Source organism: Macrobrachium rosenbergii, chromosome 56 (genome assembly GCF_040412425.1).
Source record: "Macrobrachium rosenbergii isolate ZJJX-2024 chromosome 56, ASM4041242v1, whole genome shotgun sequence".
Classification (NCBI taxonomy): Eukaryota; Metazoa; Arthropoda; class Malacostraca; order Decapoda; family Palaemonidae; genus Macrobrachium; species Macrobrachium rosenbergii.
This window is the reverse complement of record NC_089796.1, coordinates 22909923-22932687: the sequence shown is the minus strand read 5'-3', so window position 1 is coordinate 22932687 and position 22765 is coordinate 22909923. Positions and strand designations below refer to the sequence as shown.

The following is a 22765-nucleotide window of genomic DNA, read 5'->3' as shown; positions in this document are numbered from 1 at the left end:
GTGAGTTCGCCCCTGTTTTTTTATGTACGCCAGTGCCGTCGTGCTGTCTGAATGCACTGCTACCATCTTCCCACAAACTTCTGAAGCGAAGCACTGTACGCCCAGAAATATCACCTGTAACTCCTTTACATTGATGTGCCAGTTTTGCTGTTCTTGACACCAGGTACCTGATACTTCTTTTAACCCTAAAAGAGCTCCCCAACCTAGGTTCGACGCGTCTGAAAAGAACTCTAGGCTGGGGTTCCGAGGGAAAGGAGATTTCCCTCTGATAGCCTCTTCCTGAAAATCCACTAATGAAGATCCTCCTTGATTTCTACCATTATCGGGAACAAATACGAGTCCGGGGACTTTTTCCTGTTCCAGCTGGCTCTGAGGAAGAATTGCAGAGGTCTCAGGTGTAGTCTTCCCAGAGTGATGAATTGTTCCATGGATGAGAGGGTTCCTAGAAGACTCATCCATTGATTGGCCGAGCAAGAATCTAGTTCCAGAAATTCTTTTACTGTCTGAAGACACTTGTCTATTCTCTTCAGGACTGGGAAAACCCGAAAATCCCGAGAGCTGATCATCATTCCTAAATAAGGAATCTCCTGAGAAGGAGTCAGGAGAGACTCGTCCCGACTGATGAGGAGACACAATTCTTGGGCCAAGAGAAGAGTTGTGTGAATGTCTTCCATATACTGAGCTTCAGAAAGGGAACTAGTAACCAGTCATCGAGGTATAGAGAGATCTTTATTCCCATCAAATGAAGCCACTTCACTAGGGGAGCCAATAACGTGGTAAACACTTGAGGAGCTGTCGAGAAACCGATGCACAGAGCCCGAAATTGGAACACCTTGTCCTGAAACACAAACCTGGGGTACTTTCTCAAAGTTGGGTGAACTGGAATATGAAAGTACATGTCCTGCATGTCGATGGACGCCATCCTTCTCCCTGGTGAATGGATGAAAGGACAGTTTGGTTTGTTTCCATCTTGAAGGCTGTCTTTTTGACAAAGACATTTAGTGCACTTACGTGTACATCCAAAACAGGTCTCTAGCCCCCCGATGACTTGGGTACTACAAAGAGACGGTTGTAGAATCCCGGAGAAGGAATGTCCTCTATTACCTCTATAGCCTCTTTCTGAACAAGAGACTCAACCTCTAGCAAGAGAGCAGCAAATCTCTCTGAGCCTGGAGAGTAAGCTGTCAATTCAACAGGCTTGCGGACTACAGGAGGTTTGTTCAAAAAGGGGATAGTGTAGCCCTATATCAGGACAGACACTATCCAGGATTCCGCTCCTTTTTGTTCCCACCGTTCCCAAAGGAGGAGGAGCCGTGCTCCTACCTGAGTATGGAGGACTACATCTTCATTTCTTGGCGGAAGACTTGGAGGAAGACTTCTTGATGGAACGCTGTGGGAAATGGGTATATGTTCTTGTTCTAGTACATGTTCTAGAACAGGAGCTCCGAAAGGGAGTGGGCTGCAGTGGAGACAAAGACCTGGGAGGAAGAGCCGAAGAATCCTTAGGGCGTCTCGCAGATTGGGAGAGCAGGTCCTGAGTGTTCTTTTTCTGCAGGTCAGAGGCAATGTCTAGTTCTGTACTGTAGCCTGAGGAAAAAGATGTCTCTTGTCCAAGAGGGAGAAGAGGAGGGCTGATCTCTGAGACGGAGTGATGCCTTTTGAAGTAAAAGAAGACCAAAGCTCTCTTTTCTTAAGTACACCCATGGCATAAAGGCCACCTAACTCCTGTGTACTGTCATGAATGCCCCTGTCAATACAGGAAAGTACTCCTAAGAGGTCCGCAGAAGTGTCTTGAGGTGAAAAGGAGCAGCCTCTAATCTTGCATGCTAGTGCGCCCACTGCCCAGTCTAGGAAGCTCATCACTTTGAAAACCTTAAAAATATTCTTGAGAAAGTGTGCTAGTTCCGAAGCTAAAAACATAATTTTGGCTGAGGTGAAAGCTCAAGGAGCACTGTAGAGATGGCAGCCAATGACGAAACTTGATGGTGAACGGGCGCCAGTGGGCACTCATCTGTAAACGGGAGCTTGGGCTCTTCGACACTAGTTGTTGGCTGTTTGGGAGCTGATTGTAGAGGTGAAGGTGCTGGGTGCGCAACTCCTGATGAAGGGGTTCCCTAATGCAAGGGAGAATGTCCACACGCCACAAGACGCTTCGGTGCCAGTTTACGATCATCGTCTGATGTAGCAGAAGAGAATTGCTCCGGGCTATCCCAGTGATTGCAAGAGATGTGCGCTGAATCCTTGCCCTTCATACAAGGTACAGGAGAAGAAATCTCGAAGCCCACTGCACGCCTTTTCAGCGGGTGTGACTTGTCCGCAGAGCACCATGAGTGCCTGGGACTAAAATCCTCAGAGCTGGAGGACATACAGTGAGCACTCACTTGAAGGCCTTTCCAACGACCTTTGGTTGCAGTCTGGGATTCATCAACAGATTGAACTGAGGGGGAGACTGCTTGGGGGCAGACCCCACTGACCTCCCTTAGGCTACAAGTTTGACTCCTCCCAGGTGCTGGGAAGTATGTTAGGGACCTTGGCCTAGGAGAATTGGCGGGCTGAACAGCCATCTCCTCCACTACCACCGCACTAGCACTGGGCACCACGGGCGCTCTGACTCACTTTTATCCATTAACACTTTCACAGATGAAGCTAATTTAGCGATTGAATGCACAAATAATTCAAAGCGAGTGTTGATTTTCGATTCCAGACTGACGTAGGTGTTGGGATCGGAAATGTGAGAGCCGGGTAAAGGAGAGGATCGCACAGGTGGAGGAGATGGAACAGGATCAGAAGAAATTACAGGTGTAACTGCATCCGACTTAGTGGATGAATCCTGACTAGCTAAGGCTTTACTAGATTCCCGAGCAATAGCTTTCCTCTTCCTATCTCTAGCTAGTTTCTTAAGATGTGAATCTAAAGTCTTCCACTTCTTTGAATCCCATTCACTACATTCCTCACATCGTAAATCAACTGAACAAGTTTGTCGCCTACATTGAACACAAATAGTGTGAGAGTCGTAGGATTCTTTAATAAGCCTAGTATTGCAGCCTTTGCTACAATACCTAATACTACAACTACTAGTGTCAGACATCATGGAAAATCACAAAGACAAGTCCAAAAAAACCGACATAAAGTTGTAAACCAATGATCAAAACTCGTCTAACACTATCCAAATTGTGCCAAAGGGCTACAAAAATAAATACTTCACCAATCATAGATACAACAAACAACCAGTAAAGTATAAATTTCAAAATTCAAGCTGCTGCCAACCCTAGTCCTTCAACCACAGCCGGCAGAAACAAACTGAAGCTCTTTGCTATGTTGTACCTCTTCTTCCCCCCGAAAGTGGGTGGGGCACGTCGCCATAACCAAAACAAACTAGCGTGACCTGCAATTTCAAAATTTTAAGCTGCAGGTTAAAAGAAACTAATAGCTATGTAATTACTGGGTAAGATACTTATATAAAATGACAAATTTTAAAAGTAATTTGTCTTTCTCCTAACATACAAACCTGAGGTCTTTACATAGGAATTACATTCAGCGCAACCACCTCCTGTTGCTGAGTTATGCATCCACTTGCCTAGTAGCCCAGGTATTAGAATGAGGGCTGGCTAGAGGTGGGCAGTGTATGTAAAGACCTCAGGTTTGTATGTTAAGAAAAATACAAATTAATTCTAAATTTTGTCATTTATTCCTACATGAATACAAACCATCGGTCTTTACATAGGAAGACTTCCTAACTGACTGGAGGTTTGCTTCACCTAGGACTTTTTCCTGATTGTGTAATGTTGAGCAAAGGAAGCAGTCCCATGCCTCTGATCAGGGGAACAAATGTATGATCGACTGTCAGATTTCCCAGCTTTTCAAAGTACAGTAATGGGTGTGAAAGCAACATTACTTCAAAAAAGGCTTGGGAGAACACTATGTCAGAGACAATAAAGCTAAGATAAGTAACGGGTTAGTTTTATTGCCAACCCCCTTCTCCTCTTACTAGAGAGAGGGCAGGACTTGCTTCTATTAGATCATAACAATGGAAAAAATAGAATGGCTGATCACTCCCCTGCATCTGTGCCCATCCAGCACATGACAATTTGAAAACCTAACCTCTGCTCACCATAAGAGGAGAGGTGAAACGGATGAGCTACACAACTTATTGAGTAGCCACCACAGGACCCTCAGGTAAAAAAAGTGAACGTCGTCTGACGTGACCACACTCCTGCTCTCAGCAGCTGATGCACCGACTGGTTCTTCCTAAATGCGAGGGATGGGGCGATGCCCCCGACTTTGTGAGCTCTGGGCTGAAACGTACTCAAGTCCTCTTGATAACATGCTTGATAATCTCACAAAGTCAAAAAGAGATTGTACTCTTGGACACCTCTTTCTTGGTCTTGCCAGTGCTAATAAAAAGTGGTCGACATTCAGGCCTGTGCTGCTGAGTCCTTTTAAGGTAGCACTGCAGCACTTTAACTGGGAAAAGTAGCATCTCGTTTGGTTCGTTACCTACAAAGTCCTCTAGGGAGGGGATCGAGAAGGGCTCGAATCTGACGTCAGGGACCGATGGATTCTAAGTCTTCGCTACAAATTCCGGGATAAATTTGAACGAAACAGATCGCCATCCCCTCGAAATCTTAACATTATAAGAAAGACCATGGAATTCGCCTACTCTCTTCGCCAGTGCCAGTCTTGAGGGTCAGATCCCTGTCTGACGACTCTCATAGAGGCTTGTGAGGTGCACGAGTCAGGCTTCGAAGAAAAAGATTCACATCCCATTCAGGGGGGCCTGAGTTCCCTGGGAGGGCAAGACTTTCTGAAGCTTCTCATCAGCATGGAGAACTCCCATGAGGAAGAGAGATCTATGTCTTTTAAGCATAGGGCTAGGCCCAGGGCAGCTCTGTGTCCATTAATTACTGAAAGAGAGAGATGATTCTCTTGGTGAAGGAAGACTAGAAAGTCTGCTACCAGCTGAATAGTAGCTCCGACTGGAGAGAAATCCCTTCCACGACACCAACCAGAGAAGATAGCCCATTTTCCTTGACCACAGGAGACACTGGATAGTCTCCAGCCATGAAGGGATAGGGACCCCACGGACTAGTGGAACCTTTCTATGTGGGGTTGGCAGAGGAGGTTGTGCCATGGAGGAATTTCTCTTGGTGCCTCGGATACTAGAGCTAGCAAATCCGGGTACCACTCAGCATGTGGCCATTTGGGAGCCACCAAGGTCATTCTGAGATATGTGGTGATTATTACCCTGTTGATCACTTGACGAATAAGACCGAACGGAGGAGAAGCGTACGTGTGAGATTGTCCCAAGGGTGCTGAAAAGTGTCCTCCTTTGCAGCCCAAGGGTCTGGGATGATGGAGCAAAACACCGGCAACTTCCTGTTGTGCCAGGTTGCGAAAAGGTCTATCACTGGTGGTCTCCAAAGGTCGAACAATCTTTCTACGATGTCTGGGTGTAGAGACCATTCTGTCCCTATCACCTGACCCTGGTGGCTGAGTTTGTCTGCTACTACATTCCTTTGCCTGGGATGTATCTCGCTGACAACTCAACTGAGTGTGCTATTGCCACTCATGCACTTGCACTGTCAGTTGATGGAGCTGAAGAGTCACTAGTCCCCCTTACTTCTTGATGTATGCCACTACTGTGGTACTGTAGCTCATTAGTGCCATGGAGTGCCCCGCCACCCGATCCTGGAATTCTTGGAGAGCTAGAAAGGTTGCCCTGAGCTCCAGGATGTTGATGTGGAAGTGCTTGTTGTTCTGATTCCACACACTGAGGTTAGTAACTCCTCCAGGGGTGCACTCTATCCCTCCCTCGAAGCATCCGAAAACAAGCATCTTGGGAGGGGGAGTGTAAAACTGAACTCCTATTACGAGGTTCCTGTCATCTAGCCACCAAGCTAAGTCCTGTCTTACTTCTCTCCTGAGAGGAATGGGAAGGGACAGAGGGGCCCCTTGCTTGAGACAAGAACTCCTTCATTCTCCACTGGAGGGAATGAGGGTGAAGTCGCCCATGAGGGACCAGCTTCCCCAAAGATGACAGGTGACTGAGAACGATTTGTCACATCTAAGCTGGTTGTTCCTGTCAGAACAGGAACGATGGCACTGTCTCCTTGAACCTGCTGATCTGGGAGTCTGAGGGAAAGACTCTCACTGCTGCTGTATCTACCAGCATGCCTAGGTATGTTATCCTCTGCTTGGGTATGAGGTCTGACTTCTCGAGATTTATAGTAATGCCTAGGCTGCGACAAAAATCGAGGAGGTGATCTTTGTCCTAGAGCAACTTCGAATGCGAGTTCGCAGGGACTAGCCAATCGTCAAGATACCTCAGAAGACGCATCCCATGCGAGTGGGCCCAAGTCGATATAAGGGTGAACACTCGCATGGACACCTCGGGAGCGGCTGATAGCCCAAAACTAAGTGCTCTGAGCTGGTATACTATCCCATTGAGGATAAAGTGGAAGTACTTGTGGGAGGACTGATGGATGGGTATCTGGAAATATGCATCTTGCAAATCCACCGTAAGCATGAGGTCAGACTCTCTGATGGGCGCTAGCACTGACCATGTCATTTCCATCATGAACCAAGTCTGTTGAACGAATCGGTTCAGGTCAGAAAGGTCTATGATTGGTCTCCATCCCCCTGATGCTTTCTCTAACAAAAAGATCATGCAGTAAAATCCTGGACACTGATCTGTCACGACTTCCACAGTGCCCATGTTTAGCACTGCCTTCACCTCGTTCTGTAGAATGAGGTCCTTCGGAGAGCCGGGGATGTATGTTTGTAGATGGACAAGAAGGTTGGTGAGAGGTGGAGGAAACTCAAAGGGAAGTAAATAACCCACCCAAAGGACATGCACTACCCAGGTCTCTGCTCCATGTTGCTGCCATGTTGCCCAATGGCTCAACAGGCAACCCCCCACCAGTGACAGCTGTGGAGGGGAACACCATCCCTAGCATCCTCCTCCCTTCTTCTTCCCTCTACCTCCTCTACCTGGTTTGCACCCTTCCTAATGGGGGCAGAAGAAGGCCAGGTGTTCCTACAAGGGACCCTAGGATTTTGGGATTTCCTAGGCCCCACAGAGGAAGGGCCAGCCTGACCCAAAGGTCGGGCTGCAATGGACATGAAGGCCCGGAGGTCTTTGCCACTGCACAGTGGACAAGGAGGTCAATGTCATCCGTCCTTTGACGATCCACCACGGCGTTTAATTGCTCCCTGTCATAGAGGGAAGTGGAATCCAGCAACAGTCCGTTTCTCAAGGTCAAGACTGACTCAGGACTAACAAACTTAGAAATTCGGTAGAGAGCTACGTCTCTCCTCTTAAGAACCAAGTTTGCCCACAGGTTAGCTGTCTGGTGGGCTAGGTGGGTGATGGTTCTACCCCTAGACAGGAACATTATGTTACGGTTAGCCATTTCCTCGTTGGTGAACGACAAAGAGGAAGTGATAACCTGAGCTACTGTGGTGGACCAATGGTCCATCCAAGAGACTGCCTGAAATGCTGCCATGGCAGTCGTTTCTAAGGTAGCTGACTCCTGATGCGAGAAGGAGATGTTTTCTGCACGGAGCTGCTCCAATGACAGACCTGGACCGAGACGAACTAAGTATGGGTCAGCCTGTGCTGTCGGAACTGACCTATCTGTGGAGGGCTTGTAGAATTTCTTCTGGCGAGGGAGAGGTGGAGGAAGCAGCTTGAATGAGCGGCTGGCCCAAAGTGAGTTCTCCCTCCCAGAAACGAGAGAATTCACCTGACCTAGGACCGACTTGGCAAGCTTTGACCATGGTAGTTTGATAGATGGCAGGGATTCCTTGTGGGGTCAGACCAGTGCTGCGAGGCCCGAAGGAACAATCTCACTGGTAGTCAAGATTTCTTCTCCAAGATTGTTGTACTGACAAATCAGTTTAACAATCTCCACATAGGAACCCTGCACCTCAGGGGTGTTCACGTCCTTGAGGAGAGGACCTTCCGGCCCCTCCAAGTTGTGGGCCTCCCAAGTTGCTCTCTCTGCAGGTGAGAGACCCTCCTCAGAACCCCTTCGTCCCTCTAAGACACCTGAGCATATGTCCGTTCTGGTCCTAAGACCGAACCGGGGGTGTATGAAGGACTGTGATAGGAGGCCAATTCCCAATTGCCAACCCGAGTCCTGTCTGTGCCAAAGTTCTTGGTAAATGCCTAGGAGGTTGAAGGGACAAATGAGTGGGGCCTAGCACCCTTCACAGACCTGCCGGAGGGCGAAGTCTTGGCAAGAAAAAGGCCGTGAACGATTGTCAATTCATGGTGACGATCGATGTATGGGTCTGGGATCTCCCGTCATGTGAAGGTGAATGGGGGTTGTCACTGGGAAAGTGCACCTGCTCTCGCGAACGTGAGCGGAAGCTATCCCGAGGAGAGTAAATCTGCTAACGCGAATGTGAATGGCAACTGCCCACAGGAGAGCCATCGCGCACTTCTTGGGCGAAAGCATGGGCTGTCCTGATGACCTCCTCCATGCTCTGTCTGGCAAGCAAACCCTATGGTCGACATTGCTGAATCAGGACTGATCCTCCAATCATCCGTGGAGCAGCTATTGAAAGCCATGTCCTGGTTTGGAGATTCGGAGGTGGGGGCAGTGCTTGCACGCTGCACACCTCACTCTTTCTATAAGCTTCGTCCCGGTCTGGGGACTGTTGACACTTACCAGAGCCACGTGGGTCTATTGGAACCTGGACAAAAGAACCTTTAGCGGCACGGGTCGAGGAGACCCGTGTACACAGATTGTCCAGGGCATGAGAGTGTGCCTCAGTCACACGTTACAAGGGGATCCATGATGGGGATGACTTTCCAGGTCAGAACCTTGGAGCCATGCGTGGAAGAAGGTTCTTTACCAGACATGATAGGTTTCTGTTGTCTGGTATCTGTGCCTTGGGTGTTGGTGTACGTGGGGTATCCATATACAAAGACTTGGCCCATGGAAGCTGCGTCGTGGCTGACCCGAATGCAGGCTGCTTCCATGCCTTGGATGTCCGTAGAAGAAAACATGTCATGAGAGGGCCAACAGGCCTTCTTAGGGTCTAGAGCAGCCGCCTTTTCCCTCTTCGGGTCTGTCCACGTAATGGGACCCTTAGGAAGAGATGGGGAGGAGGCAAAAGTAGATGGAGAAGATGATACCGAAAATGATGATGAAGGCGGACTGGGTCTTCTTCTTAGACGTCCTCTTGCAGTGACGTTTGTACCTCTTCATCAATTCATCCAGAAGATCCTTAGTATCAGGTGACACTGGAGGGCGTGTTGATGTTAATGGAGCAGGGTGACTAACCGAAAGTACCGTGATGGTAGACATGGTGATGTTGGATCGCGTAACTGAAACCGTGGTTCCAGTTACAGACGCAGTAGACGGCAAGCAGATTGGAGGCAGTATGGTGCGCAATCAAGCCCAGCACCAATGGCTCCCCAGGAAGACCTCAGGATGGCCTGAGGTTCCTAAGATCTTGATATGTCTTCCTGATCTCTCCCAGAACTGAAAAAGATGGATTTACAGGGGCTGCCTCCCTTTGCCCAAGGAGAAAATGCCCCCCCCTGAGCAAACAGAAGTCCTCGAGAGATCGAGATGGGCCCATGCCCATCCAACAGGGGGACGTGGAGGGGTGACCTCTCCCCTAGAAGAGGTAGCAGCCAAAGGGAGCCACATGGGAAGAGACAAGGAGCTACCCGGCGTCCTCGGAGAAGAATACCCCTCCGAGGATGGGCAGCAGCCTTCTTAGATTTCCTCTTTCTAGTGAACCTCATCCACTGCTCCGGGGACCAAACATGACACTCAGTAAAGGATCAGTCACAAAGCACACATGTTTGCAACATTTTGTGCAAATGGTGTGCGCATATACTTCAAAGGGTAAGAGAAAGCAGATGCATCTCCACTTTCCAACAGCCAGGGGAAAAGCAGCGTCTGGGCATAGATGATTCTTGGGTTTGCATGCTAAACCAAGAATATAAGTACAGCTATTACAAAATACGCAAAGCACAACAACAAGGAAGGAAAAACCAGGATGAAGTGCAGGACAGAACAGCCGGCAAACATTTGGGCAGAGGAAGGCGAGAGATGTGTCCATTCTGAATGAAGGCTATTAGGCAAGTGGATACATAACTCAGCAACGGGAGGTGGTGAGGGTACCCCTCACACCTTCCACAGGTAGTGCAACTACTGGACAACCTTGCTGTGTAGAATAGCCTGCTCCAGCTTGCTCTGATGGTAATTCCTATGTAAAGACCTCAGGTTTGTATTTGTGAAGGAATAATTAGCCTACCTTTATTACATATTGCTAAATTCTTTTTGGCTAGTTGAAAACGTCAGACAGCTTCTGCTGGTGAAAATAAACCTAATCTTTTCTGGATTGTGTGTACTGACCTAACCAGACTTGACCTTCGGTAAAACTTACTTTAGTTGCGCGGCCTGATTCCCACCAGCCATCAACTGGGACAGGTTCCTCATAAATAAATAGGGTATTTCTGAGCTAGAGCCCTGCACGGACTATTACCTTGGAAATTAGTTTTTCCTATGCTTTTAGTGTTGCAAATGAAGGAGGTGGGGGTGTTTATTGTTGGTCAACTATTATTAACCTCATACCTATCTAACCAACCCTTTGGGAACACATGCTTTTGGAAACAATGTGAGTAAGACTGGACCGCCATACTGTTGTTACGGAATGGTTCCGTGCATTTGCAAGTCACCAGGGAGCCATATGTTTAAGAAGGGACTGGCTAAGGAAACCTATTATAAAAGAAATTGTACTAACCTAACATACCCTAACCTAACCTAACCTAGCAGGCCGTGTTACTTAGTCGGGGGCTCCCCTAAACACCCTGATGAAGGAAACTTCACTTTTTACGGAAAGTTCCCCTATAACACTGCATGTGCGATAGCATTCCAGGATGCCTAGCATACAACTTCTGAGGTTAATTACATGTTAATTACACTCGACCAACAAAAAGTAATGGTAAATTCTTAATAAGCAATCAAAATTCTTAATAAGCAATCAAAATACTATAGAAAAATCAATTTCCCCCAGACGGGGCAAAACCCCCCTGCCCAGATCAGGGAACGTCGCCCTCAGTTAGGTTAGGAAGGTAAGATCTGGTTAGGTTAGGTCCTAGCATTATAGGAAAGGTTATGTCTATTTATGTATGAGGGACATGTCCCTGTTGGCAACTGGCGGGAATCAGGCCACGCAACTAAGGTAAAGTTCCACCATGTAAAGATTTAGCTTGCCTTCCTAACCTGACTTAGGGTGTCGTGTCCTGATTTGGCCAGGGGAATTTGCCTACATGGAACTCACCAATTAGGCTGACGATAAACATCGGAAACATGGACTCGGAGGTAGTTATACAGCTTGTTCCCCTAGTTCTCAAAACTATCCACCAATTCTTCAGGTATCATCAACACGGCTTTTCATTCCTAACCAAATGTTAGTTTAGCCCTGGTTTTGTAACCTAGCCTACTAGGATAAGCTTAGCCTAAGCCTACCCATTGACAAGTCTACTACTTCTAAGGATAAACTTCAAGGATTTGAAAGTCGAGGTAGTTACCTTCTCGGTGCATAATTCATAGCCTAAAATGTACTCCTCTGTGGTGCCAACAACGACTTCGATTCTTTTCCCGTCCATTCGGAATTGCTAGCTCAATTCTTGCCGAAACTCATGCTTTGCTCTCACGTCGTAATTGACCGACACCGCGAACGCAACAACAAATATTGTAAACAATGTACGCCATGATAAAAAGATATAGTTTTTACACTATAAATCTTACTAATTTAATTTTTTATTAAAAATATTCATTTTAAGTTTACTTTATTCACTTAAATTCATTTTTAAGTGGGTTAAAAGCCTTTATAAATTCATTAAAAGTCGGTGGCGTGATATAAGACACACGGAAAAGTATGTACTTTAGGTTACTGAAAAGTGTAGTGTTTTCTTGGATTTCGAAAGACATACCATGTTGCATTGACAATAAAATTGACTTATGACTATAAATTTTGGTTAGGCAGCATTATATCTTTGTTTATAGAAAATCATGTGATAATTTTCTACGCAAATCACAATTTATTGGACATTTATCTACAAAGCTTAGTAAAACAAATCGGATCATTTTAGTGTCGTACTATAATAAATCATACGTATTGAAAATAACAATAATACTTCTTAAAACAGAGTCACGTTACAAATATTGCTTTTTTTAAAACATACTATACTGTGTTAAGTTAAGGTATTTAGAAAGCATTCCACTATATTTTGATTTTATAATTTATTTTATCACATCTTATATAAAAACATAGAATTTATAATTCAAAATAAGAACATAATTGCGGTTCAGGTCGAAGGTTATGAGGTACGAAACCTTCCTTCTTATTAACCCAAAAAGTGACTGTAATCGATTTCATAATGCTGTTACCTTCTAGAAGAGGGATGATTTTTATACAAATCAGTCTCCTGGGCGAAAAATATTGATGGAGATAAGCTTATTTCAGGTGCCAATGAATAAAGAAACTAAGTAATGTCAAAACCATACGTTAAATATGATTAGTCTTACCTTAGGCATGCGTGACAAAGATTTTTCGTGACATCTCCTGTCATTCGGATATTTAAATATCCGTTATCTTACAGAAATGTGAAAAATCGAGTAAGATCTCGTGTTTTTGTAACATTTTAACTGTAAAATGAAATTTTAGTTTCATTAATATAAAAGTAGATTTCAATCTCCTAATAAGCATGGACTGAAAAACATACTTTGCGCTAACAAACTGCCATCACAATAATTTTCCCATGGCAAAGAAACAGAACACTGATGACTCTACTTAAAGGCTAATTCACACACATCAGTGACATGTGATAGACGCACCCGCTCAGTTCATTAGTGTCAGTAATAAAACATATCGTTATTTTAAATAAGGTTGACACAATCACACTTGAAATGCACAGTACCGTATTTTAGCAATCAGTGTCAGTTGCACACTCGTAGGTCAAGTAATATATCATCGTTTATGGCACGCTGAATTTTCATGGAAAGCAGACGAGTTTTACAACGTGGTTTGATTATAATTCCAGAAACAAAAAAAAAAATGTGCGACGAACACCTAATTGAAATAGAAATCATTCTGTTCTTTATGATTTGTCACATCCAGAGTACAGTATATGGACAACAGTTTCAAATATATTTGGAATAAGATAGGACAAAAATTGAAAGCAAATGGTAAGAACATTTTTATACAATTAATGTTTTCTATATTTACGTGTGAATATTAACTTATAGTCTAAACATAATCTCTATCTTCATAATAATTATAATCTTTGGAGAAGGAATAGGTTTCATTTGAGAAGTAATATCCCAACTAACACCAGTGGCTTAAATTGTTTATGCTTCAGCTGAAGATGCAATACTGTTAAAAAAAAAAGTCTTTTCGGTATTATTCAGCAACATAAACTGGTCTACTCTCAAACCTGTATTGTCTGACATAAAATCTGCAGTGCCTTCTTTGACTGGGCCAGAAGGCCGTGTCATTATCTGCCCAAAGAAAAAGGCAACCATTTTGACTGATGTGTTTGACAGCAAGCAGAGTAATGTGAAACTTTCTTGTCGTTATATCTCATTCCAGTTGCACCCAGACAATTAAAAATTGCCAGTGTCTAAAAATCGTCGGGAACAGATTTCTACAGCTTTATTCTAGGGTTCGGAGGTATTTCACTCATGAGATGTTCCATTATTATCTTGTAAGTGTTCGTTACAGTCTTGCACAATGTGCTAAGCCCTAGGTGATAGCTGTATCATTTTTTCTCAGAGAAAATTGACTCATAGCTAGATGCCTATATGAAAGAAATCTAATTTCAGTGAAAACTTTCATTTTCTTCAGGTGGATCAAGTAATGCCAGATGGAACAACACAAGAGACAATTACAGAAAAGCTCTGAAAAGGAGTGCAACAAAGACTGGGCAAAATGCAAAGAAAATAAAGCTTTATAAATATTCGGAAATATTAAGCTTTTTAAACAAATATTTTGACGAGAGGAAAATAAAGGCAACATGAACAGTCAAAAAGACGAAGAAAGCAATGAAGATGGTGATTTCCAATCATGTTTACTAAAGAAGAGAACATAGAGGGTGGTTCAGAGGAACCTAGACTATCGAATGTACGCGAGGATCTACAGTGGAAACCGTTGGCCCCTCAAAACCGTACTTTTGAATCCCCTGAAAAGCCAACAACACGAAAAACAACAACAAAAAAGTGACACCCCACCAAGCATCTTTAGCAAAATTCATGGAGTCCTTGACCTGTGGAAATGAAAATCCAGCCACCACCACGTAATTGCAACACTCCGTTGACGCATTTTTAGCTAGTGCAGCTCTAACTCTGAAGAATTTAACTCCATATCATTTGGACTTTTCCAAATCTGAAACGTTTGCCACAGTACTAAGATATGAAATGAAAATACTTTTGAAGCATCAAATTAAGGTGGGATCTGATATGAACTTTGTTCACAGTTCTGAGCATTGAGCCTGAGTGTCATCAGATTCTGACCTACCATAGACAACCATTATAGGAACACGATGCAACATCATTTCAAAATCGACAACCAGACTAATCTTGAACGTAGTTCCAATCAATACCACTAATTTCTTGCAAAATTTCATTGTAAATTTCCATGGAAATTAAGGTTATCAACTAGACATACTTTTTGAAACTAGTATTCAAAAAGTCCTGTTTGGATACGAATATATAGATAACTGTTGTAAATACTTGCCTTATTTTACTCACACCAAACAAACTGATAATTATTCCCTCAGCGTTCGGCATTTCCAAAGAAGGTGTCTTGCTTTTTTAATTGTCCTGTTTTGCTGAACAGTGTACTCATTCACTCACTCTTCTTAGGCTGATGGCCATCCTTTTTTTTTCATCAAAAAATCATACCAAATGTTGCAAATTCCGGGAGTATAAACTTTGCCATGACGAAAATCACTGACTTCAAACGGATACTTCACGAGGTCCAATCTCACGGCACTAGTGAGTGCAAAGTAACACACGACTTTCCCTTCACGTTTCTGCCAGTTCTAAAATATTATACATTTCTTTGTTGGACCGATTATGTTTACTGGTACTCTTCTCTATTTTCCTGTTTTCAATTTCTTGATTTCTTTTCCTTTATTTCACACAAGGTTATTCTATTTCTTGGTAACTTTCCCTTGAAAACCAAATTCTTGGAGTAGGCTATACACAAACTTTTATAGCTTTGGTGATTAAAAGTTGCGGTTGTGACCCGATTTTGAACTGCTGTGTCTTCATCTGCCTAGTAATATGAAAGTGCTATTAATGCCTTCAAGAAACTTTATCAGCGGGTGCAAACATCAGAGGGTCATAATGGTGGCCAAACTGCAAGAAATTAGTCTGCCTTAGGTGACCATTTCTTTCAGTAAGGGTCTATTCTAATTGTCCATCCAGTCCAATCTTTCTCTTTCCCTCAGTGACCAACTCGCCTTCTTTTAAACATTGAAATGAGCCGTTTTAAAGGGACGGCCCGAGGTAGTATACAACTCACGTTTAGAACTATATTTACGTCGTTTGTACTTCAAAGTAATAAATAAAGACAAAATTTTATTTAACGTCAAAGTTATCACAAGGCTAAGTTTAACAAGCATTCGCAAACCTCTTGAAAACGTCTGGTCCTGTTTATCAAAAGGACAGCTCTGGTTCTGCCGCGTGCGTTACAGCAAAATGAACACGTGAACTGCACAAAATTATTTATTTCAGTTACATGTATACTCAGTCTTTGAACGTGTGCTTTTGTTGCATATTTAGGTCCATAAAAGTCAAGCGTCACCGGCACTAGCAGCAAACAGTAAGTTATTCCACACACATAAAACAACCAGAAATTATTTCTCAGTGCACGGAAATGGTAACCATTTGTGATATGCTTTACAGAAAGAAGTCTCCAACAAAGGAAGCAGCCCATACACAAAACAGAAATAAAAAATAAATCATACGAGAAATAACGAAGGAAAATAAACATGACAAAGCAATGAAATTATGAAAAGAGACTCATGGGAGCTTGCTCAAAAAAAAAAAAAGCATTTGCACCTAGTTTTACGTCTGTAGTACCACGATTCAACGGCGTGGTTACAAAGATTATTCAAAAGTTCAGTTACAATTTGAACAAAGCTTCTGAAACCTGTTTTATTAAACCGCAAAAGAAAAAAAGGGGAAGTTTATAAAATTAACTGCATATTTATTACTATGTGGTGGATGATACAGTCTGGGGAAAACTGGATGCAAAGAATGTTCAGAATAATGGAAGAAAATAGGGAGCATGCGCAGTGAGTTAATCGAATGACAGTTGCCAGAGATTAAAAAGAAGATCTGGAATAAGAACTTCAATGGAACTCAAGTTTTTATCCCGAAATCTTAAGAAGTGAGTCAGCTACTGAACACCAAACCGGGGAACGATATTTAAAATGTAGCAGAATAAAAGCATAATCAACTTTTTTTTTACACTGGATTAAAAGACCTCAGAAAAGCTTGAAGGGCTTTTAATACACCAACTGTCTGAGCATTTGAAAAAGAGATAGCCAGGAGATATCTCCCAAAAATGAATTTGCAAGCAAGATGTCTTCTAGAATTATTGATAATCGTGCGTTGAGTTATGTCCGGGTTCAACTTCAATCCCCTTACTCTGCACCATGCGCCAATTTCAACCAAATCTGGCGAGAGAGTCAGTAACCGTAGGTCTACAATTACATGAATCCGGTGCAAATAAAGCAACATCATCCACATAAGCAAGCAAAAACTTGTTTCAAGCCACATCACATATTGTGCGTATATTATACAAATAGGAGTGCGCCAAGAATGCTATCTGAGGAACACCACAGATTACACTCCGGTAGTCAGTACTGTAATGCCCATCAGCAACCACTATCTGCAGTCTTTTCATTAGGAATTTAATATAATCCTAAGTGTGAACAAAGCTTTCACTTTCCGTGAAGGGGTTAGACCTTACTCAGCGACGAGGCCATGCTTATGAAGAGAATCTTTTGCAGGATAATAAAATGCATATATATAGTAAACTTGACTGGTAAATCATTATATATATATATATATATATATATATATATATATATATATATATATATATATATTCTCTCTCTCTCTCTCTCTCTCTCTCTCTCTCTCTCTCTCTCTCTCTCTCTCTCTTCTCTCTCTCTCTATATATATATATATATATATATATATATATATATATATATGGAGAGAGCGAGAGACTATATTGTTTATTCCTACCTTATTTTCACATCTATTGATGAATCAGGATGTATAGTACCTTTCAAGGTCTTTCGACCCTGGGTGTTCTTAAAGAAGAGGTACTACACTATCAAAAACGACATCCACTAATACTGCTTATAATATGTATCTACATAAATAAATGTTTTTCCATTTACATTTCCTCTCTATAAGCAGAAGTGCCATCTCAAGCCACAGAAGGACCTCACACCAGAACAGTGGTCAGCTGTGGCCATCGACGTCTTATGGGTGGGGGTGCACGGAATGGCATTTCCTCCACTCTACAACCCAAGGAGGTTTCCAACCTCCTTGTTCAGAACAAGGAACTCGCTACCCCGAAGTTGCTGATGGGAGAATATCCGTTCTGTACACGCAGCTGCTGGTTGGGGTACTAATTTCAAGCCTCCCCCCCAGCGCCCCCTCTCTCTCTCTCTCTCTCTCTCTCTCTCTCTCTCTCTCTCTCTCACCAGACTATTCAGGTTTGGTACGAGCTGCAGTCACACCTGGTATTCCACAAGGTAGAGACCTTAAGACTCCCTTCATTCCTTCCCTTTTATCCGGAACTGGGACCAGCTTGAATTATAAACTCTTGCGAAAAAGTTATAATACAAAATCCAAAGAGTTTCCAGAGGTAGAACGTTTTTAAAAGTACAGAAATAATGAAGTGGAGCAAATAGAAAGGTCCACTTTAGCAGGATGGGAAAGGTAGGTATGAAAATCGTCTCTTCGCTCTTTTGTGGTGCAGACAAGCGGGAGGTGGAGAGAATTCTGCTGTGTTATCACGTTTTGTGTCCAGTTATTGACTCACTTATAATAATGATAACAATAATGTTCTCAAGGGTCCACAATAATATAACTGCTCAAGGCTCATGTAAAATTATTACTGTGGACCCTTTAGAGCATTTATGAACTCTCGTGATAGAGAGCTTTTTTCCCAATAATAATAATAATAATAATAATAAATAATAATAATAATAATAATAATAATAATAATAATAATAATAATAATAATAATAATAATAATAATAATAATAATAATAATCATTATTATTATTATTATTATTATTATTATTATTATTATTATTATTATTATTATCCGAATTTTGACCTTGTGTAGTTCGACGCGTAGGTCATTGTAATGCCCCCTACAAAACAAGTCCTTCATTCCCCATACACACACACATATATACAGTATATATATATATATATATATATATATATATATATATATATATATATATATATATATATATATATATATATATATATATATATATATATATATGTTGCTCCTGTGAATAATTAGCTTTCAATCATTTTGCCGACACATTTAGAGCTAAATGCCAGAGCTCCAGAGTCAGGAGATTTGTATGTCTAGTTGTTTCGTTGTCTGCGTTATCATCGAAAGGGTAATAACGAAATCAGTCCTGTCGAAACCTGTGTTGATTTCTTTGTCAAGTTTCCTTCATGATTCCTAGCGAAGAGTATTGTTCCCAAGGGTGTGTAGGTGTTAGAGTTGTTTCAGTAACTACTATTGTAATTTTACCTGTATCTCTGAGCATGTCTGAGTTGCCATTGGTTCTTGAAAGAAAGACAGTAGTAAGTAATGCACTGCTTTCCGCCTAAATTGTGGTTTGGCCCTTCGATCCGAATCACGACGTATAGTTCCGCGTTCCCGGAACTGTGACGCTCGCATCAAGCGACGCGAACCAACCGCATCATTGTCCAGAAATAAAACCAAATTTGTGACTATTGGAATAAAAACTAATAAAAACAGATATAATTCATAACAAAACTACCGAAATACTAAAAGCTTCTGTTAGCTTTTTGTTTGTGTTGATGCATTTGGTCCAATGAAAAGTTCGATCCGCGGAAAAAGGGTTTATGGTCCGAGCCACTGGTATGGAAGAATCGCTGATCAAAAAGTGAAGAATGAAATGTATAACGGAACGGAGGGGCATTTATTTTGGAGGGAGGTTTTGGGGGGTTTTGGGGTCGGTGGGAGGGGAGGAGAGTTGCGTGGAGGGAATTGTTTGTTTTTGAAAGTCACGTCTTCAGTTTCGTTCCAACAATTTTTCTAGGGATTCCTTGGATTTGCTGACATCCATCATCGTTCGACAATCTCTCTCTCTCTCTCTCTCTCTCTCTTCTTTATCTATATTATTTTGAATCACACTCTCGAGGACTGGCATCCCAGCCTATACCACAGGTATGTCAGGTACCAGCTTTATTCTCCCTTCTTTTTACTGATACTATTTTGAACTCTGCTCACGAGACCTCATCGACAGTGTAACTCTGCCCTTTCGCTCCGCTCTGTGTTTGGCTTCTATCATCTCAGCTGCAGAAACTTTTTCAGATTTACGGGTTGAAAGAAGCAATCGAATTTCATTATTCCTCTTGTTTTCTTACTTTTACTCTCTCTCTCTCTCTCTCTCTCTCTCTCTCTCTCTCTCTCTCTCTCTCTCTCTGTGTCTCTCTCTCTCTCTCTCTATACATCTATCTCTATACATATATTTCTATATATATATATATATATATATATATATATATATATATATATATATGTATGTATGTATATATATATATATGTATGTATATATATATATATATATATATATATATATATATATATATATATATATATATATATATATATATATCTATATATATTTATATATATATATATATACATACATACATATATATATTTATATAGAGCTTATACATACATATATATATATATATATATATATATATATATACGCATACAGTAGGTATATATATGATCAGTGTGGGTTAAGGTATACTTGCGCATGATGCATATCTCCAATAAGCAACCCCTACCGGCCGCGAGCGCGCACGCACGCACAACTACGTCAAATGGAAGAAGAGGTAATTCTCCAAACTGCAAAACGTGAAAAACATTCAGAATTAAACAACGTACCCAAAACCGCAGAGGTCACTCGCTGTGGGGACTATATAATTCATGACGAGTATTTTTCTAAAGCTTAGGGAAAAAATGAACTCGCTCGATTTTTTTGAGGTCTTGGAAGCAAAAAAAAAAAAAAAAAGGAAGCTCGCTTGATTTTTACAATGAGGATTTTGGCCTCTGGAAATTAAATTACAGGCGATATCATGGGCCCTTGTGCGGCCGGCAGACAAGACATTTTTCTATTTTTTTTAAGTGGAGGTCACCATTCGCCCCCCCTCCCCACATTCCATTTATTTATTCTTGCCTTCCATTCCTAATTTGCTTTGCGGGGCAGACTGCGTTCCGGGTATGGGAAATATGGAGTGACGAGACTCTCTGGTAAATCTATGGAATACTGCGTACTATGGAAACTGCAGTTTCAAGTTGCCTATTTCTTATTTTTCCTTTGTTACATCTTATTTCATTTTTTTGAGTTAAGAGAGAGAGAGAGAGAGAGAGAGAGAGAGAGAGAGAGAGAGAGAGAGAGAGAGAGAGCTGGTGTTTATCAGAATGAGCACATAGATATAAAAGTTCGAAGTTTCCTACTTTTCGAGGCAAAGGGACGTCCAGATTGTTCAGTCTGACATTAATTACAGCACAAGACTCCACAGCGGTGTGTCGGTTCTCATTTTTTTTTTTTTATCTGAGTGAAATATACATTTTCTTATCTGCTGTTTTGTGAGTAAGAGCGTGTTTCAGAGAAACATATTAAAGATTTTATGCTCTAAAGTTAGCTAAGCATAATACTCTATTGGTGGGTTGGTTTTTCATTAAATACTTGAGCACCAGAAAAAACATGTTCAAACCCAGATGATTTATCACTGTTCTTTTTCATTGTAAGATGAAAATGGCATTGTTACCAATGTTTTCACTAATGATAAAAAAATGGAAATATAAAGAGAGTTTTTCCACCTAAATGTGCAAAATGTCAGGTTAAACGAAATTTTCACCAGTTTGAAAGTGTGACACATAAAGGAAGTTTTACGTTAAAGGCAAAAACTAATAAAATATAAAGAAACTTTTTTTTTTTCCTAGAATGTATAAAAGGTAAAGTAACGGCTTTTTTTGCCAAGGAATTAAATGGTGAGTTACGTGGAAGGCTTCATATACAGGAAAAATAAAAGAGATATAAAAGAAGTCTATCGTCTCGGCATGACTGAGACGTATGTTCACGAAAAGAGAGAGTTTTTACGCTTCCTTTATTGATAAATTCAATAGCAATGTTCTCATGCAATTTTGACCGAGATCGATGGAAGACATCATGTTAAGAATGTTAACAGGTATTTCTGAATTATGGGACAATGCGGAGCTTTTTCTCTTAACATTTTATTCAATTTGCTATAAATATATGCATATTGCATACACATATTTACTCACATACTCGCAGCGATATACAGTATATGTATATGTGTGTGTATGTATATATACATACGGAATATGTATTTATCACATACACCTTGACATTTTTAGATTCACATTATTCTACAAATGTTGGATGTTGAACAACGTTTGTAGCTTAATATTTGTGAATATAATATATATATATATATATATATATATATATATATATATATATATATATATATATATATATATATATATATATATATATACAAGCAGATCACAGGAAAATCTATGGGACTAAGCATACACTCAAACCCTCATTGCATCTACCAACGATTTATATATATATATATATATATATATATATATATATATATATATATATATATATATATATATATATACATATACATATACATATACATATACATATATATGCAGTATATATATGTGTATGTGTATGCTATGTGTGTGTATTTATTGATGAGCAGTGCAGAAGCAAACATGGCTGTCCAGGATCTTGTTATTTGCTAGGAAAGGATTAATAATAAATTATTATGAAAAGAAGATAGATAATGAAATCCACCTTTTCGTAGTGACTGAAAAAACTAATAAAAATGGCTCACGCTCCAGTCTGCGGATTTCAGGGCTGCTGAGGAAGCTGGGACGTCATAAAGCCAAGTCGTTTTCGAGAGTAATGCCCAAAATAATATCTGCAGTAGGGAGTTCTATTTGGAAGTAAGAGTTGAGTCACTGATTAGACGAGAGAGAGAGAGAGAGAGAGAGAGAGAGAGAGAGAGAGAGAGAATATCAACTAAAATCTGAGAACGCTCCCTGGGTGCTTCAACCACTCCAGCAAATGACTTCCTTTCCCCCCTTCCCCTTTCTCTTTCTTTCTAAGATCCCAGTTCTGTAAAAGTACTTTCATATCCCTAGGTACTTATTTGCTCTCTTTCATGTTCTGTCCCCATATTTCCCGCGGGAATAAAGAAAAAATGGGGAAAAAATAAGAAATTCATAGCTATGAATTCACCCGGCTATAGGGTTATTTAGGCTATAAACGCCTCCACGATTCTCTGTAAATCTGTAACTCCGTACTTTGTTTATTTACGTCTCGCAGATCTGTGGAATCAGCTGGTTGGTGCGATCACAATTGAAC

The 22765-nt window shown here is 41.5% G+C and overlaps 1 protein-coding gene across 1 annotated transcript in view; it reads right to left on the bottom strand.

Moving 5' to 3' along the window:
• The window catches only part of LOC136836745 (p21-activated protein kinase-interacting protein 1-like), a 38894-nt gene extending 26950 nt beyond the window's left edge, over nucleotides 1–11944 (bottom strand). Inside the window, exon 1 of the mRNA XM_067101291.1 lies at nucleotides 11558–11944. Coding sequence (XP_066957392.1) covers nucleotides 11558–11635 — 78 coding nt within the window. The 5' untranslated portion in view covers nucleotides 11636–11944. The remainder of the gene's footprint in view (nucleotides 1–11557) is intronic.
• Nucleotides 11945–22765: the final 10821 nt, after the last annotated feature.